Source organism: Lissotriton helveticus, chromosome 9 (assembly GCF_964261635.1).
Source record: "Lissotriton helveticus chromosome 9, aLisHel1.1, whole genome shotgun sequence".
Taxonomy (NCBI): Eukaryota; Metazoa; Chordata; class Amphibia; order Caudata; family Salamandridae; genus Lissotriton; species Lissotriton helveticus.
This window is the reverse complement of record NC_136070.1, coordinates 359017750-359037380: the sequence shown is the minus strand read 5'-3', so window position 1 is coordinate 359037380 and position 19631 is coordinate 359017750. Positions and strand designations below refer to the sequence as shown.

The following is a 19631-nucleotide window of genomic DNA, read 5'->3' as shown; positions in this document are numbered from 1 at the left end:
ATTTCAAATCTAAAAAAAGAACCAGGTCTATTAGCAAGAGTCATATTGTTTTCTATTTTTTGCCTTTTCTTTGGTACTTTTGAAAGTAAAACAAAGTTAAAGAGAAGGAAGTCATGGCATTTCAATAAACAGTATGTTAGGAAGGCTACTGGGTCAAAATGTTTTGTAAAGCAATGGGTAGGTTGAATATTCAAACCTGGAACGTTGGGGGTTTATTGACTGCAGATAAACGACATCGACTGGGCGAATTAATTAGCTTAAACCCCGTTGATATTTAATGCCTCCAGGAGACGCATGTGCCCTGGGCTAAGAGGTCAATACTGAGAGTAAAGGGATATAATTTATTAGTAACATCGACACAAACATCGAACATTAGGGGGGTAGCGATCTTAGCTAAAACGTCTCTTGGTGAGATATCACGTCAGCTTTCAGATCCGTATGGTAGATGGGCGATTGTGAAACTTGCCCTCAGTATTACCATCTGTACTATCTATGGTTCTAATCAAGATGATCCCGCAGTCTTTGAATATTTAGAATCTGAGCTTGCTACATGGCAGGGCCCACTTTTTATATGCGGTGATTTCAATATTTCATTCAAGTTACAATCAAGCAAATACCCTCCGCAACAGAAATATACCGGTCGTAAGCCGAAGGTTTACAAAGCTGTTCAAAGACTGGTGGATAGCTTTGGCTTAATTGACATATGGGATCATACGACACATAGAGATCCAGGGTATACTTACTTCGCATGTCCACATCAGAAGCACGTTCGGATAGATTATATGCTTGTTTCTAGTGATCTAGCCTCACAATCTTCAATTAGTAAATGCCCAAAAATCATTTCAGACCACAATGCACTCATTCTTTATTTTTATAAATTATAAATATTTATTCTTATAATTAACGTTATATCCTCATTTAAACAACATAAGCCATGGACATTTGACCGCAAACTCTTAGCAAATCAGGACTATATTACTTTCATTAAAAGCTGGTTTGAAGAATTCTTTAACAACAATCGATTTAGTGCTTCAAGGAATGTGGTCTGGGATTGTTTCAAATCTGCTCTTAGGGGGGAAACAATTAGTTTTCAAAGTAGGGCTAGAAAACACTTAAACAATGAAGATAACTTAAAGATACGAGCCCTGGCTAAAGCAGAAGAAGAGCACACTATACAAATCTCAAAGGGGCGAGACGGCAAGCGTGCTATGTATCAAGTAGCAGTGTTGAAATCAGAACTCAACTCGAGCCTTAGTCAGAAAGCAGCCGAAACACATAGAGCCCACAGGAAGGATATATATGAGAGTGGTGAAAGGGTTGGTAGGCAGCTTGCACTACACACTAGACAGAAGAATGTTTTTAACAATATTCCAACAATACTATCAGAAATTATATACGGAGGACTTAATTACGAGTGAAAGTGAATCATGTTCATATCTTAATAATCTTCTTAATAACCCGGAGGCTGGGAGAATACTAGATGATGCTTCTCGGGAGGATCTTGAAAAAGAAATTACATTGGCTGAGGTGTTGGTAGCCTTGTCATCACTTTCATCTGGTAAATCCGCTGGTCCTGACAAGATACCGCTCGACCTATATAAAATATTGAGTCACCAACTTGGTCCCATACTCCATGATCTATTTTTAGGGATACAATGGAACGGGGTCCCCCCGCCGAGTCATGGAACGAGACCAATATAATTGTCTTCCCTAAAAAAGGTAAATCCCCAGAGCAATTAACTTATTATCGCCCTATTTCACTAATTAATTCGGACTCCAAATTATATGCTAAAGTGATGGCCGTTCGGCTCAGTGGGGTCGTCGAGCACCGGGTCTCCCCGTGGCAGCATGGGTTTGTCCCTGGCAAGGGTACCACCGATCACACGCGTAGGGCTATTACCTTATTTGATGCCATGTCTGTTACGGGGGGCCGGATGTCGATGATTCTACTGGATGCATAAAAAAAAGGCTTTCGACCGTGTCTCATGGAACTTCCTATGGGCGGTCCTAGCACAAAACAATTTTGGCCCTAAATTTATTAAATCCATTAAATCTATATATTTATCCCCCAAGGCAAAGCTGCAGATGATGGGTTCAGAATCCGGCTACATCAACATCTCCAGGGGCACCAGGCAAGGATGCCCCTGCTCACCCTTATTATTTGCATTATATTTAAATCCTCTAATTCTAAAGTTTTTGGACAATCAGGCAATTAAACCGGTTGTCTGCGGCCAATTCGAGGCGAAAGTATTGGCATATGCCGATGATATTGCGATTATTACATCTGATCCGATTGAGGCTATGAATGAAGTAGAGAATGTGACACTCGAGTATGGTAATCACTCGGGATACTCCCTGAATAAGGGGAAGACAGTAATATTATGTACGGATAATATTATTTTTTCGGATCAAAGGAGAGCCAATAAGGCCACGTATCTGGGTGTTACTATCAGCTCTAATATTAAACTTATACCTAATCTTAACTTTGACCCACTTCTTGCCATTATTAAAAAAGATCTGGATCGTGTAAATAGTCTTCACCTATCGATCATTGGTAGAGGCAACTTTTTGAAAATGAATGTGTTACCCAGGTTGTTATACTTATTTCGAGCGATCCCTCTCGTCATTGATGATAAGACATTAAAAACATTTAACTCTATTATGTCCAAATTAGTATGGCAGCAAGGCAAGATTAGGAGATCCCACAAACTTCTTTCACTACCGCAGAATAGAGGCGGGCTTGCCATTCCTAATACCATTCTATATTATTGGGCTACATTCCTTCAACAAATGGCTCCATTGGTTAGCTCTTCAGATAATTTAACTAATACAGATACTAGCCTAATACATTCAATATATGAGCTTGTACTTGGGCAGAAAGCTAAGGGTCTTTTCCTGAGGCAAACAGATGCGATATACTATAAAAAAAATCACAAATTTTGAATTGTAACTAGTGCCTGGAGGGTTTGGTCTAAGGTCACTAAACATATGTATATTGGGAAAATAAATAGGTATACACCTCTTTGGCACTCAAAGGCTACAATGGGCCTCGATGTTGATGTTATATCTAGGAAATGGGAAATGCTGGGAATTAGGACAGTTAATGATTTTTTGTTTAAAGAATTTGTAACTACTTTCTCAGATTTAAAATTGAAGTATCAATTGTCTAATGGAGATTATCTTAAATTTGTACAGGTGCTTGCTAAGCTTAAAGCAAAAGAATCAACTATCTGTTTGCTAAGAATAGAAATTATCGATGCAATGAATAGATCAACTATTAGAATTGGAATATTATATGATATCCTACTGACTAGAATTCAAGATGATTTGGAAAAAACTGAAATAAGCTGGGCGGCTAAATTAGGAAACCCCAATGTGGATATTGATAGAGGCTTAGAACTGACCCATCGCCTTCTCATGTCAAGCAATCTTAAGGCACAGCTCTTTAAAACTATATTCAGTCTTTATTATACTCCCGCCAAATTACACGCATGGGGTAAAAGGGAGAATGATCTGTGTCCCAGATGCCTACAGGGACCAGCTACTTTAATTCATATGTTTAGTAACTGTAGTGAGCTGGTTGTAATCAAAAGTATGATATCTGACTTTTGGGAAGAGCTGTTTGGGCATAAAATCCCTGAGTCTGAGACACTTTATGTATTGGGATACGATAACTCTCTGAATCTCTCAAGAAGTGAAGAAAGAATGGTATTTATTGGTACAGCTGTATTAAGAATCATTTTGTCCGCACGATGGAAGGATACTGACCCACCTAGCTTCCAGATGTGGTTGGCTCGTTTTTTGGCTGTTTTTAGCTATGAAACTGCCATATATGCCACAAGGGGTCTTAAAGCCGGGAAAATGGGGGAGGCGATCTGGCTTCCAGTTACTAATTGGAAAGCTGGTATCAGTTTGATTCCTAGCATTAGCAACCTTAGCTGAGTCACCAAATGGCTGAAACCGACAGTGTTGTGTGTAATCATTAATGTATCATTTAGGCAATGTTAATTCTCTGTGTTACCCTGTAACAATCTTTTTTTTTTTTTTAGTATTCTTATACAGCATTGTGCTATTATGTTGTGAACTTCTGTAACTGTGTATTATATGTTTTGACTTGTTTGTACTGGTTCAAATAAATAAAAAAAACAAAAGAAAGGATTATAAGCTGTATAATCAAACTGCCCATTCTGGCCTATGGGGAACAGGTAGCCTTACAATAGTGAAAAACAAAAATTGCCGTAATTCACTATTAGGACATGCCACCCACACCAGGGCATGTCCTACCTTATACTTACAATGCACCCTGCCCCTGGGCCTACCTTAGGGGTGTCTGATATGAAGAAAAGGGAAGGTGTAGGAACTGGCAAGTGGGTGCACTTACCAATTCGACATGGCAAACAGGTGGCAGGCCGGAGACTAACTTTACAAGCTGCTTCTGTGGGTGGCACAACTTGTGCTGCAAGTCCACCAGACATGAGTCCCTTGCTCACTGCACCATCAGGATTCAAGCAAGCCGGGCCGAAGACGGCTGTAATGCCAGAAACCGGTCGCTGGAAGCTTGTTTCCTTTCCAGTGAAGAATTGGCTTGGTAGTTTGGTCTGCCCTGTTCCCATGATGCACTGGGCCAGGGACAGACGAATTTGCATATAGCCAGGTTCTGAACTGGGATGGTGCAGTGAGCTAAAAAACGGTGATGGATCAAGCCCTGATCTGTTGACTGGGTAGGAGTGTTCTGATTAACTCAGATACTCTGTCCATCACCACCCCCTTTTTGAAATTATGCAAGTCCACCAGCAACATGTGATTTACAAGCCCTGGGCCCACATGGTGCACCATACTAGGGTCTGACAAATAAATCAAATACCCCAATAATGGAGTCACCAATCAATACACCAATTTACAATAGAGAGCTTATGCACTTTGGCACTCATCAGCAGTGGTAAAGTGCCCAGAGTCATAAAAGAGCCAACAACAGGTCAGAAAAATACAGGAGGAAAGCAAAAAGTTCTAGGGATAACCCTGCAAAAAGGGCCACATCCAACAGTAAGTTTGGAAACTCTGCTGTTCTTACAACAGAGTAGGTAACACCGGTGTTGACAAGGAATGAGGCAGGATTCCCATCCACTTCTCCATCCACATAAGGACCACTCTGATCTACCGCTAGTGCTGCTCCAACAACACAGTCCTCCTCCCACCTCATGCACTGCCATGCTAACAGGTCCTGATACTTTCATCTAATTCAATAAAATATTGCTGTGCTACATTCTAATGTTGGTAAGATTTATGATTTGCACTGTACCTTTGTAGTTGAACATTCTACTGTGGCATAGAACCTTGGGGCATTTGAATTTGTTGTGATGCTTTGGAATTTTGCATTCTCTGTCCGTGCATTTGCTGAGTCAGTCCCATGTTATTCCCTTGGGACTGTGTGTGATCCACATACTACAGATGAATCCCTATATTATTAAAAAACGACTTTTACTCACATTTCGAATGTCCACGCTTGACATGGATTTGTCTTTTTCCAAAGCGAAACCTCAACACATATTCTAGGATCCAAGGGACTACCACAACCTCTACCTTGCGACTGGAAATTCTGCTTTTAAAAACTATTCACACCCTGCATCATCGACACCTGGTAATTGCCTCTCTGTGCCTGTCCTGTGTTCTCAGAACACATCTCATTCTGTAATTTTTGCATCATCTTTATATGTGCAATTATTAATTTCTCTTTGAGTTTCTTGTGTCTCAAGTCAGTATAATCTGCAAAACATTTTGGTAAGTGCAGAATTTCATCTACTGATTTATTCTGCAAAAAAGTATTTCCTGTTGAATCATGTTAGAAATCTCTTGTCTCAGTTTGTTTTCATTGGGACGGGATCTAGCGATGGTGGAGGTTCTGCGTGATCTTGGATTACAAAATATGGGTAACTTTCTTGATAATAAGGTGCTTCACAGCTGGGAGCAGGTCAAGATGCAGACCGATGCGCCAACCTTGCTAGCACAATTTCATTACGGCCGGGCATGTCATGCTCTGCAGACATTATTAGATGGTGATTTGACTGAGCCACAAGGTATCCACTCTTACTTATTTTTGGAAATTGCAGTCCCCCAAGGGGCAGTATCAGTGTCATATGTTTTCGCACAAAAGGTTAGGTGGCCTAGTATTTCCAGAGTTTGCCCCAAATGGCATGAAGACCTGGGCATTAGAAATAACTGAGAAGCATGGTCTAAATGCTGTTCTATGATCTGTACTATTTCATTGAATGGCCGTTATCGACTGGTCCATTTTAAATATCTTAATCATGTATATTATACCCCGGTCCAATTATTTTGATATGGCCTAAGGGATGATTCTCGATGCCCTTTCTGTGGCACAGAGGACTCTGGCTTTGTACACATAGCGTGGTTCTACCCGGGTGTGCATCACTTTTGGCTTTCAGCAATCAAGGTTTTGGGACAGATCATGGGAGATGTATTGCCCTGCATGCCCTGCTGGCACTTCTGGGTTATGATTGTGATGTACCACAAACTTACCAGCAGCTTGTAGTTAAAGATCTTTTGTTGGCATGACATAGAATTGCACTGTGATTGATGAAGGGGCCTCTTCCAACAATAAAGGAATGGCATATTGATATGGCATACTGCAATACACCATCTGATGCTTATCATTATCTTATGCCACCTCAATCAATCAATCAATCAATCAATCAAGGCATTTATATAGCGCACTACTCATCCAGAGGGTCTCAAGGTGCTTGGGGGGGTGGCGGTCCGCTACTGTTCGAACAGCCAGGTCTTGAGCTGCTTCCTGAAGGAGAGGTGGTCCTGGGTGAGGCGAAGGTGGGTGGGGAGGGAGTTCCTCGCAATCATCCCAGAGATTTTTGGGGTTTCACACCAGGAATATTTGATTCACATGAGCCATGATGCAGAGGTAAAGGAAGGTCTGGGGGATGTTGCATGAGAGTTTTGGAAGGGAGGAAATACAAAATTCCCTGTTAGGTTTAGGGGGCTTGGATTGTGATGAGCCATGGGTAGAGCGGTGATGATTGATGGTCCATTTGTCATTAATTCTGAGTGCTCTGATACACCTGTCTGTTCCCTGTAGATAATCACTGGATTCCTTGTCCAGGATATTTACAGCTGCTATCAACATTACATGTGCCTGTCATTTTTGTATGTTTATTGCCATCCAGTCAATCCACTTTGTGTTTCTACCTCGCCCACTATCCATCTGTAATCTTAGTATGCCTAGTTCATGTATTTGTTCTGTGCTGTAAGTGAACTCTCTCTCATGCTGCACTGTTAACTTTCATAAAATGAAAATAAAGATAATAAAAAAAGAAATCTCTGGTCTCAAACCATTAACAAATTTGTAAACAAATTGTCCCACATCTCTCTCAGCAATAGAGTTTGAGCCACTATACTGATTGAAATCTGTACCAACCTTTGACAACAGGTATTGACTGATTCTTTCAGCTCTTGGGATCTCCTGTCAATCTGCAACTAATCAATTTCTTTCAGGAAATTTTTGTCTTCAGGTGGGTTATCACCTGTTGGTATTTTCTCATTACTTCTGGAGACAGTGCACCTGTTGAAGAATTTCTTTCTGGTTCTCCCTCTGGCCAATTCACAGTAATCATACATTTGGCCAAGAAATCTGTTGGAACCACAATTTCAAATAAAGTACTTAGATCAATCCATAAAACCTTTGTCATTTTCACAAATCATCCGACTTGCAAGTACTACTCAACTGGCTTTTTTTACCCATTTAGGGAAATTGTTTGTAAGTGGAAAAATATCCTGTATAGTCCATGGTGCATGGACTTAACCTCCTCCAGGCACTTCTCTCATAGGGAGCAATTGTACATCCCATAATCTACCACCAGAAAGATCATGTGGTAACTGCACTCTCACTCACTTTGGTACCTTCTTTTTCGACCATCTGCCTTCCCACTTTTCTCTGTCTTCTCATTTCCTGATTAATGCCATCAACTTTTTATCTATAATTTCTTTCCTGGTGCTCTAATATTTTCAACTTCTTAATCAGAAAAGTCCATCCTGTAAGTTTTCCGTAAAATCTTTGAATCTCTAATATCTATACCATATTTCTGTGCCAATTCAACAATCTCTCGTAAGTCACATTTGCTCATCATGAGACAGTTTTACAGAGGAAGAATGGTTAATTGTCTTGGTCTAATCTTGATGGACTCAGTATTCCCTGAATCATCTCTTCCAATTCCACTTTTATTACGATCACACCCATGGGTGGTTTAATTGTCTGTATTGAAATTTAAGCTGAACTTGGACCTGAAACCAAATCTGAAGACTGGACTAAAATTTAAAGGTTTAGATGGAACGGTATTTACAGGTGAACCCGAAACTGAAACTGGAACCAATACTGGATTTATATTATTAGTGGTACTGTATCCTTTAAGCCATTCATCAAGTTCTTAGGGAGTAAGCACTGATTGCTCTCCTGTACTATTTAAATGTAGGCTTCCATCTGTAAAATGTGTACTCGTACTAGATTTTACATTTAGTATGGAGTTATCTGGAACTGAAAAATCAATTGACAAAGGCATATCAGAAGCACACATATTCATACAAGTAAGTCCACTTGGTTTAAGACAAGAAAAAGAGGTGGAAACCTCTGCACCATCCCTTGCGTCAGATCAGCTTGTGTCTGATTCGGGACAACATTAGTTGCAGCAGCATTGTTAGTTGGAATCATGGGTGTGTGATTCAGTGATTTTACTGCCAAATCTGAAGAACTTCCATGTACTATATTAAATCAAGTAGGTACAGTCAAATTGTGAATTGCATTTACATGCACCCAGACTCATAGTGGAGTACAACAGATCCAATAGTTAAAAAGAAAGTCAAGGCATCAGGAGTATTTGAATCTGTCTGACTTATAGGAGATAACATTTCTGTTCTCCCACTCACATGAGAAATAGGAATCGGTTGCTTTGGTACTTCAGGCATCAAGAGAGCATTTGGTCCCTCAGGTGTATTTATTTGCGTCAGGTCCTTATTCGGCAACTCTTTATGAGGTGGTGGGTATTTAGTAAGGTTTGTTATCTATGTGACTCTCTGCTACCTCTTTATCAGAATTGTCTGCCTCTAAATGCTTCTTTTCCTCCCTTGTCTTGCCCCCTACGTCGCCCTCAACCTCCAACACTAGATACAATTGTGTTCCATATATTATGTCTGCTCTCCACATTTTTTGTTGAGCATCCATGTAGCTTCTGCATAATGATCCATTGTACTCCTATACCTTCCTTTGCCTTGCTCTATATCTTTCTTTTGAGCAATGTGCTCCCAGGTATTTAACACCTCAATAACAGTGGGTCTAACAAGGCTCTTTCATTTTGTGTATTCTTTTCCTTACATTTTCTAAAAATCCTCAAAATAAATGTCCCATAATGAGGGAACTGTAATTCTTCATTTTTCTCAGTTGGTGTAGGCCAAACGTTGAGCCACAGACATGAATGTGATGCTGTGTTCGTCATGACACTGTTTCCTGGCGTACCCTCAGATGGTACCTTTACATTTGTTTCGGAAAATGCAGTCTCATCCTTTTTAAAAAAATTTTGTAATGACTTGAACAATTTAATTTTTATAACAAAATGTTTTCACAAATGATTTCTGTAAATCCACAAAGTATTATTCTCCAACAAATCTCCTGTTTGACAAACTCAACCGATAACAGCGCAACTCTTATGGTGTAGTCAACCAATCCCAGGATGACTTGTGAACTGACCGATCACAGTATGGCACACTGACGTCAAGCTCACTCCTCGCAGCAGCTCACCCTCCTTCACAATTTCTTCTGAACATTTTTCTCCAAGCCAAAAATATGGCAATGTAATTCAAGCAACAAAAAAACTGTCTGCACCACTAAAGAATATCCGTACTCACAAGGTAACTAAACTTTCGATATTCTTTTGCAGCATTGAGACCTCGACCAGCAGGATTTCACCCTTAATTGGTATAGTCAGTTCCTGAGCAACTGAGATCAACCATGCCAATTGTTTACCACTAACACTAACCCAGGGCACAGCTGGCATAGTGCCACTACGTGGAGTTCCACGGAGTTGGGAAAAAACTCAGTGGAACTCCACTCTGCTCTCCTCCTGCAATCCTGCCTAATACAAAATATTTTTAAAAGAATTAAAAAAAACAAAAACACACTTACCTCTACTGTGGTGTCTCTGGGCCGTCCCCCTCCTCATCGCCACCTCTCTCCGGCAAACCCCTACGTCGGACAGACATGTTGTGATAATTGCGCTGTACTGTGTGACTTTTTATTGAATAGACCCTAAGAATACAAACTCTAATGCTTGCAGGAACACTGTTAAGAAATATAGATTGTTGGATAAAAAGTCAGGGTCCACATTGAACCTTTCTATGCCACTGGGGGGTTTGAGCTAGCCTGGCTGATGAGGGTTGATACCCTGAAAGCAGTCATAGGATGTTTGTTATCTGGTCCAGGGAGAACCTAGCCTGGCAGTTCAGGCTAGACTGTTCCCATGGGGAGCAGGGTCAAGACTAATTTGCAAATGGCTTGGTCCAAACTGGGGTGGCATGGTGAGAAAAACAATGATTGATTTAACACAGATTTGTGACTGGGGGTGAATCTTTTTGCGCTGCTCATTGTTGAACCTTACAAAGCTCAAAATCAGATGCAGAAGTGCTTCTGCCTTATATTATTCACAGATGTGTGAGACCTGTCACCAGAGAGAGTTTTTAGTTTTGTGGGTTCCTCTATTCAGTGTTAGCACCTCAAAAGTAAAGGAGGGAATCGATAAATGGAAAGGTAGCAATGGTTTTAGGTGCATTTCGATTTTACAAGTGGACGTGGCAGAGGTTAGGTAAGGATTAGCTGCTCCAAAATTGGAAGCAGTTGTTGTAGAATTTGCGGGACATCTGGGGAGAACCAGTTTCTCTTGTTCTGAAGTGTGAACTCAGTGCACATGTTGTACTTGATAGAGAACTTCAGGAGATATAGGACCCGAATTACAATGGTAAAATGAGACGAGAGTCTAACTTTACGACTTTCAGTATTCACAAAGGGCATTTACTACTAGTAAATGCCCTTTGTGAATACCGAAAGTCATAACGTTTAACTATTGGTATGCACAAAGGGAATTTTCCAAGTAGAAGATGCCCTTTGTTAATACCAAAAGTCTTAAAGTTGGACTTTTGTCTCAGTTTACCTTTGTGAATAGGGCCCAATGTGTGTATATATGATAAAAGGGACCATGTGTTTTTGCCTCTTGTGTGGAATGTGTTCTTGAACTATGGGTAATTGGATAAAATGTTTGAGTTCGGTATTTGTGGCATTCTGTCACACATTGGCAACACAGTCTGTGCTTTTCAATAATTTTAGCTTCTCATTCAAGAATCGGAGTATAGTTTTTCCCATTTTCAAATAATTTGGTGTTTTAAATTTTATATTGATTTTAGGTAATCATACTAAGAAAGATTATACTTTTAAATTCACAAGCAGTGCAGTAAGCAGCCAAATAATTGGATTTCTACTTGTCAAGGTGAGCAGTAACTCTTTTTACTGTGTGGGTAGGAGCACAGAAAACCTCCACAAGTAGTGGGGTGAGGGAAATTGATTGAACCATTGAGGAAATATTTCCTCTGTAAATCAACCAATCAATCAATCAATCAATCAACAGGGATTTGTATAGTGCGGTTATTCACCCGTGAGGGTATCAAGGTGCTGGTCTCACTGTGAAGTTGGGCTTAAGTGAACAGCCAGGTCTTGAGTTCCTTTCTGAATTCCTAAGAGGGAGGACAAGGTTTGAAGGTGTGGGGAAGGTCATTCAAGGAGTTAGTAGCAAGGTAGAAGAAGGAATGTACTTCACTGTCGCTTTGGTGGATGCTGGGGATGTGAGTGAGGGAGGCATGGTGCAGGCATTTGGATGGTTGGTGGAATTTCAGGCAGTGGTCGATGTATGCTGGTCCTTGGTCACGGAGGGCTTTGTAGGTGTGTGTGAGCATCTTGAACTGGAATCTTGTCTGGATAGGGAGCCAGTAGAGCTTTCTGAGGAGGGGGGTGATGTGGACCCATTTGGGGGGTCAAGGATGAGTCTAGTGGCTGAGTTCTATATTGTCTGGAGTTTCTTCAGGCGTTGGGCAGTGATTCATGCATAGAGTGCATTGCCATAGTATAGCCGAGTGGCCTCTAGGGCTTGATTGACAGGAGCCATCTGAAGATCTTACAGAGCATGAGGAGAGTATAGAAGCAAGCAGGGGAGACTGCGTTGATCTGGCATTTCATAGTGAGTCTGCTCTCCAGGATGATGCCAAGGCTGCGGGTGGGGTCAGTCATTGTGATTCCAAGTTCGAGGAGCCACTAGGAGTCATTCCACAGGGATGGGTTGCTCCCAAAAATATGCACCTCCCTCTAATCTGTGTTCTGTTTTAAGCAAATGGTCTTCATCCAGTCTGTGATGCTCCTCATGCAGTTTTTGTAGTTGGCCCTAGCAGTGGGGGTCTTCTGAAAGTGAGAGGATGAGCTGGGTGTAGTCTGCGTAGGATATGATGTTGGCCTAAAAAATAATTAATCATCAATTGCACAATTGTGAACAACTGTGCATGCAGAAAGTATTGCGGATAAATGCAAGCACGGATTTCAAAGATTTTCTAAGAGCTCCTTTGGAATCTTTAAAGGAGTCTTCTTAGAAACCTTTATAAATTCCTAAACTTCAGAAACTAGCACCCAGACTCAGTAATAAACATGTGCATACATATTTGTTAATCGCAATAGCCCACTGGTTCAAGCAAACATTTGTGTAGGCAAAATCAGGACCCATAACAGGATATCAGGTCAACAGTCATCAAAAGACCGGTGCTGGCCCACTAAAAGTACATTATTTTCATCTCTGCTTCTTTTCCCTTCCATGTATGTGTACTTCGTAGATTGGCTGTACAGCTGAGATAGCAAGATTCTCAATTATACAATGTATGACAGGTACAGAATATTTACTAATTTGATGTGTTTGCAAAGCACTGCTAACCACTCATCAGCGGTCTCAGAGCACTTCAGTTTTAGGGACATATAATGAAATGCAGATTAAAAAAGTGCATTGTTGAAGCCAGTGATGATCGATACAGTTATTTGTGTAGGGATGAGACATAGCAGTGTGCCTGCCACAATACAATTCCACAAAGATGACAAAGCCTAAAAAAATGGAGTCATTTAGAACTCTGTAGAGAATCCACCTGGTCAGACCAAGTGGCAGAGACCCATCCATCCTATTTAGAGATCTCTGCCTGCCTGGTGTGCATCTATCTGGTACGAGGGGAGCAACTGCGGTGGTAGATCCCCTCACATCAATGTAGGTTGAAGAGAAAATGCCATAATTGTAGGACCTATCAAAAAAACAGTAGTTTGCTTTCTCAAAACAAATGCCCCCAAAGTGCAGTGAGCACTTAAAGCCCACTCTGCATTGTCGATTTTTGTGTCTGCCATGAAATGCACAACAAAATATGCAAGTAAAATCAGTGATAAAAACTCCACCGTAAAAAAGGCAGGTCAACCATCCCTGTGACTTAGCAGACCTTTGCCAGATGGGCCACCAAGTCAGATGCTTACACTGGAGCAGCTAACAAAGCATTCACTGATATAAACACTCTGCCTCACCTGACTCTAAAATGGTGATAAGACTCTGAGTTTGGCATTCTTATTTCCAGCAATGCTCCCACTCTGTCAATCTCTAATTGAGGCCCAAAGTCGTGAACACCAACGGAGAAGATGGGATTTTTTTCTTACGTGTCTAACTAGTCAGGGCCATGAACAAAGACCCGTGGTGTATCACTGGGAGAAGGTTGGCTACCCAAACTGTTAGGGAGTTTTAAAACTTTTCTGAACTTGACAAAGACCCCCTCAAGTATAGGGACAGACAATTCTCTAGTTAGGAGGCTAGACATGAAGAGTTCAACCAGAAAGTCCCTTGTTTCTAGTAGATTGGTTAATTGAAGATATCTTAGACTGACCTGAGGATGTGGTCCACACAAGTAAAGGAATAAAAATGTAGTGCCATACTTAGGGGATAGATTATGGTGTACCTTGTAAACTTAGCAGAGAGTTTGGAAGGTCTCTCTATATTTCACAGGGGTCAGACTTTGTTGAAGTGAGAAATAATTGTTTTTCACAGAAATCTAAAAATAAACGGCTATTTATATGGTGCACCACTGATATAGAAGAAATATTGCATTACTGCCGCTCTGCATGTAGATGAGCATTAATGTTGCCTTGGGTAGCCTATAGAAAAAAATACATCAAATCATGCAATATAAGTGCATATAATGCCTACGGAACAAAGGAATTGAAATCAGCTGAAAAGATGCAAGGAACTTACATGAGTTACTACAGTAATATATTTTTATTTTAAGTGTGATGCAGGTTTCCTATTTTAAACATCGAAATAGAAATATCCATTCGATCATTCTTGCCTACAAGGAAAATGACAACAGGGCTTGTCCAAACATTTCCCTCCTGGAAATATGTGTGGTACAGTTCTGAAGCCCTAGATACACCATCAGCACTACAAAGCAAAAACAAACAAGTACGCTAGTATCAGCTAAAAATAATTCATATTGAAATATTTTCGGGAAACAGAAAAAACATATTTACAAATGTAAATCACATTTTAAATACATTGGGGCAGATTTACAAGCCCCTTGCGCCACTTTAGCGTCACTTTTAACATGGGAAAAGTGACGCAAAAGTGGCCCATGGGGTTCGTATATCTGCCCCATTGAATTGATGTTACTCGACCTCACATAAATGTTTTGCATGTGTGCATTTTTTAACACAGGTGATGCCTTTTACATCTTCCAGGCTGTGTTAAAAGCAACATGAGACCAGCATTCTACATGTGTTTGATGTTCGCCGTCCTAGGTGGTGTGGTCAACTGCGATCATCACAAGGATCATGAACAGAAAGACCATAGCGCTGTTCACCAGGAGCAACATCAGCACCATCATGATGGACACCAAGCCGAACACCACGCAGGCGAGCATGATGACCATCAAATAAAGGAACACATGACCTGCCACAAAATTACAGACGTCAATGCTGAGTTTGCCTTTAAGTTCTTTAAGCACATGATCTCCAAGGAAGAGTGCAAAAATATTTTCTTTTCTCCGGTAAGTATCTCTACTGCCTTTGCCTTGCTCTCTCTAGGTGCCAAGGAGGATACTCTTCACCAGATGATTGATAACCTGGGATTTAACCGCTCTGAAATTACAGAAGAAGATCTACATGGGGCTTTCAAACATCTCATCCACACCTTAAATGACCCAAAGAGTGACCTGCAACTCAGCACCGGTAATGCTCTCTTCATAGAGGAGAATATGAAAATATTGGCAAAGTTTCTGGAGGATGCCAAACTTTATTATGACTCAGAAGCCTTCCCCAGCAATTTCATGAATAGCGAATCTGCCAAAAAGCAGATCAATGATTACGTTGAGAAACAAACTCATGGCAAAATTGTTGAGTTACTCCAGAGCATTGATCCATCAACATTAATGATTTTAATTAATTATATTCATTTCAAAGGTAAGCTACATATCTGGATATTTTGATTATATTTGTTTGTATGCGTGTCTGCATTTTCTGCATTCTATGTTTCTGTAAGTGCACGTCGTTTTTTATGTGTACCCGCTTGTCAATGTGCCGTTATATGCGTGTGTAGTTGGTTCTGTTTCACCCTGGGTGTTTTTCAATTTGCATATGCGTTTGATTATGGTTGAGTATGTCCTTGGACAGAGGTCTGCCTCTAAAGGTGTTTGCACGTGCTTCTCAATTAGATACATTTCCTGAACATGATATAAGATCATCTAGGTTTAGTGTATTGATCAAGCACTGTCTAATGAGCCTGCCCTTCACAGGGGGTAAATGAGGAATATCTCACTGTCACCAAGACAGGCAGATGTTTCCCTTCTTCTAACATAAGTTAGTCTCGCCTGGAATTTCCTTTTAGGGAGCAAACTGTCAAATAAATGAGATACGATGTCAAACCTTTCTGTATTTTACAGCCTAATGACAATTACTTGATAAACTTCTACAGTTATATTTTGAGTTGTTAAATGTTCTAGGTGTTTTGGGGTGTGAACTACCAGATGGACTGGAGCGCCTATTTAATTATACCCTGTTCCTTAATTCAGAGGTCAAGAAAGAATCACTCCTAGACAACTGCCATTCTAAAAAACAGACAAACTCTATTGATAATTGAACAAAGCCTATATAAATTAGCCATCGAAAGTCGAAAAAGGTGCACTATGCCTTCAGGGAAGCCAAGGAAAATTACATGTCTCCTGAATGCATAAGATATATCTCATAAGGTAACCCTCAGCGATAAATACACTAATACTTGGTAAACGAAATAAGCCTAATTCCTTGTAATTTAATGCTGGTTCTTAATTAGTGTAAAAGGGAATAGTACTCATGTTATCACCTCAAAAAAATGTAAACAGTGGCTGGTCCAATGGGAATTCAAAATGTATGAACTCGGTTTTAAAAGCATGTTATTGAGGTGAATGCACAACACATTTACCTCTCGAACATGAATGGAACGTTTTACCCACATGCTACACGTGGATCTCTGTTTAAATGTACGAACTCTCTGACCAACTTCTAGGATTCATATGTAAGATCTCCAGGTTTCACACACTGCACAGGCATAAAAACCAAACCATCTGAGGTGCTTTGTCAATTTTGGTAGCTAAGACCCGCTTGTTCCACAAGCATACACAAAGATAAATAAATCGGATACCTTGATCCACTGAGCTATTTTACAGGCCGGTATCCTGGTGTAGCAAACACAACATTAGATAGTTCTGTAGGTTAATGTCTCCAGACTGGGAATCTGTAGACAACTTAAAAGTAACTCGTTCAAATTTCGTTGTTGCCAACACAACTTTTTATACTTAAAAGGTTAATCAAATGGGTATCATTGGGTTGGGTAATAAAGGTGCTGAGGTACCAAGTGGCACATTCAAAAAGCAATCACAAATGTACCAAGTCTGCAATTAAGCATTATGTGGGTGAATCATAAATAGCAGGGCTGGGGCCCTGGGATAACCTTTCGATGCACATTAACCTTTTGATGCATATTCACAGTGGCAGACAACCTGATGTGAACCTCTAGTCACTCCCATGGTCTGTGTGGTGGGGCTATCAGATTTGGAGACGCTCCTGCTGTGACAGCCTTCTTTCTGGAGGAATGGCATGACAGAGGAGTGGGCATTTCAAAAGGATACAGGTCCACAGCACAAACATCATAGGTGTAAACCCTAAATCACATTTCGTGTCTTGAAATAGACTATGCGAAAGGGAGCTCGAGGCGCCCAAAAATCAAACTCTATATCGAGCAGGAGAAGCTCTGCAAGATTTCTACCTGTGACCAGGGCTGGGAGATAAGGTCTGCCAGTGTCCCTGCTGGGTGAGGGAAAATCACCTAGAGAAATCCAAGATCACCTATCCTGTAGCCTGAATCACCTTTGCCTGCCTGCTTTCCAAGACCAGTGTGCACTGTTAAGAAGAGGAGAGCACTTGGAGGGAGTGAGGTCCAATGGGGGATTCGAGTGGATCTCCATAGCCATTTATGAGGAAGTGTTTGCTGCAATGATGGAGCCATCGCTCGACTGCAGACTCAAGTCGGAGACCCTGCATGCCAGAGGGGGCCACTGTGAAGTTGTCTGTTGCTGCTTCGAATGGGCCATAGCCAATGTGTAGGTAAAAGTCAGTGACCCCGGATGCCAGAGTGGGCTGCTATGAAGAGTGCATTGCTGTTGTGGCGATCGGTCCATAGCCTGTTTGCAGAGCGATCAGAGACCCCATATGCTAGAAGGGGCTGCTGTGAAGAGTGCATTACTTATGTGCCGATCGGGCCGTACCCCATGTGCGAAGTGGAGTCTGCAACCCCATACGTATGCCAAAGGGAGCTGCTGTGAAGACTGAATTACTGTCATTCTGATCAGGCCATAGGGCTTGTGTGAGCTAAACTTGGTGACCTCATAAGCCAGAAGGGGGACACAGTGAGCAAGTATCATGACATGGTTTCGCTACTGCTGAATGGAAGGCCGCCATAATGACCTGCAAGTGCCTACACATTAGAACCCATACGATTGCCCCTTACCTGTGAGAGGGATCAGTGGACCCTGCTGCTACACTGGTGGGAGCATGCGGACAACCATCTTCAGTTCTTGCAAACTTGTGAGTGCCAATCGCCACTAGCAGCTGCCTCAGGATTCTGCGACATCTGAGTGTGAAGCATTCCTTGGGACTCTGGTAGAGCAACACCAGCACGAGGGGGGAAGACTGATAACAGGGCCAAAGGGCCCAGGGGAGTTTGTTCTGGTTCATGGGGCTATAGGCCCTGGAAAACCTTTGACTCAAAGGGTCGAAGTGTGACTCCTAAGACTACTAGTTGGGCCTAACCTGAAAGACACCTATTGTGAATGAGGAATAACCACTACCAATGTAGAGGGAAGTGGAACTTAGCGAGCTGTCTATCCAACAGTAGAGTACTGGCCTCAGGAGATCTGTGTATATTATATGTGTATGCCGTATTTCACTTTGTGTTTATATATATAAATACTCTTAATTCCATAAAAGCCAGTATTTGACTGGACAATCAGTTATTGCTGCTTTTGAATGCATTTCGAGCTTAGAGCCTGTGTTTACCCCATTCATCTATCTCCATCACTGAGAAGCACAGAACTGCTCGACCCATGCCACAAATGAAAGTCAAGAGCTGATGTGGTACTTGGCCCTGTTGTGCAGGACCCACAGTAGGTCGGGCCCTGGGATATCAGAATAAAAAGTCTCAACCCCCAGGTTGGGCCCTGTAGGTCCTGCTTGTACCATGCCCATTTGAAAAGGGATTTGACAGTCTCTTATCCCTTAAATTAAACATGTGCTCTTTTTTTTTTGCAATATCACTATTTCTAGCCCAGTTTTGATGATCCATGAGCCAGTAATTAACAGCCATTATAGGATACATTTGTCCATTCTCATCAGTGGATTTACTTTGGGTTGATCATTGTTTGATTCTTTTCACTTGACTTAATGCAGTTTGGGCAAAAGTCTGCTTCCTCATGCAAACATAATACTTTACTGTCTAAGCAGCAATGGCATAAACTGACACGGATAATTTTAAAGCTGCCCATTCCATACTTTTTGGAACGAATCTTGAAATGGCAGCCTCACAGACTATCGTGGTTGGAAATGCATATGCAACTGGTTGCTATCATTTCTGTATGTCATCTTTTAAATGTCCACCTGTGAAGTCCTCCAGGGCTCACGTTTTTCTCATTATTTTTTGTTTCATTTCCCTGGTTAGACTGTTTTGTTTTTATTCTGTATGACTGTAGTTGATATCTAGGTTCTCTGAAAAGGGTGAGTGGGATTTTCAGATCTCGTTGAAATCACAAATTATTTCTGGCCCATTGCGATGAATGAGCCTTGGACATTCATTGAAATGTATAGCTAAAAAAGTAGAACTGAGATCTTGTTTCCATTACTATATTGTAAACCAACTGATGCATACTTGTACATCTGTTATGTGTAGCTCCCACTGTGAGCTACTACCATTAATACCAGA

At 41.2% G+C, this 19631-nt stretch overlaps 1 protein-coding gene across 2 annotated transcripts in view; it reads left to right on the top strand.

Moving 5' to 3' along the window:
- Positions 1-19631, top strand: part of LOC144781324 (alpha-1-antitrypsin-like) — an 87756-nt gene that overhangs the window by 31517 nt on the left and 36608 nt on the right. Inside the window, exon 2 of one of the 2 annotated variants that reach the window (XM_078660100.1) lies at positions 14864-15583. In XM_078660100.1, the coding sequence (XP_078516226.1) occupies positions 14881-15583 (703 nt within the window). In that variant the 5' untranslated portion in view covers positions 14864-14880. Of the gene's footprint in view, positions 1-14840; positions 15584-19631 lie in introns of both variants that reach the window. The other variant, XM_078660101.1, reaches the window with a different exon arrangement.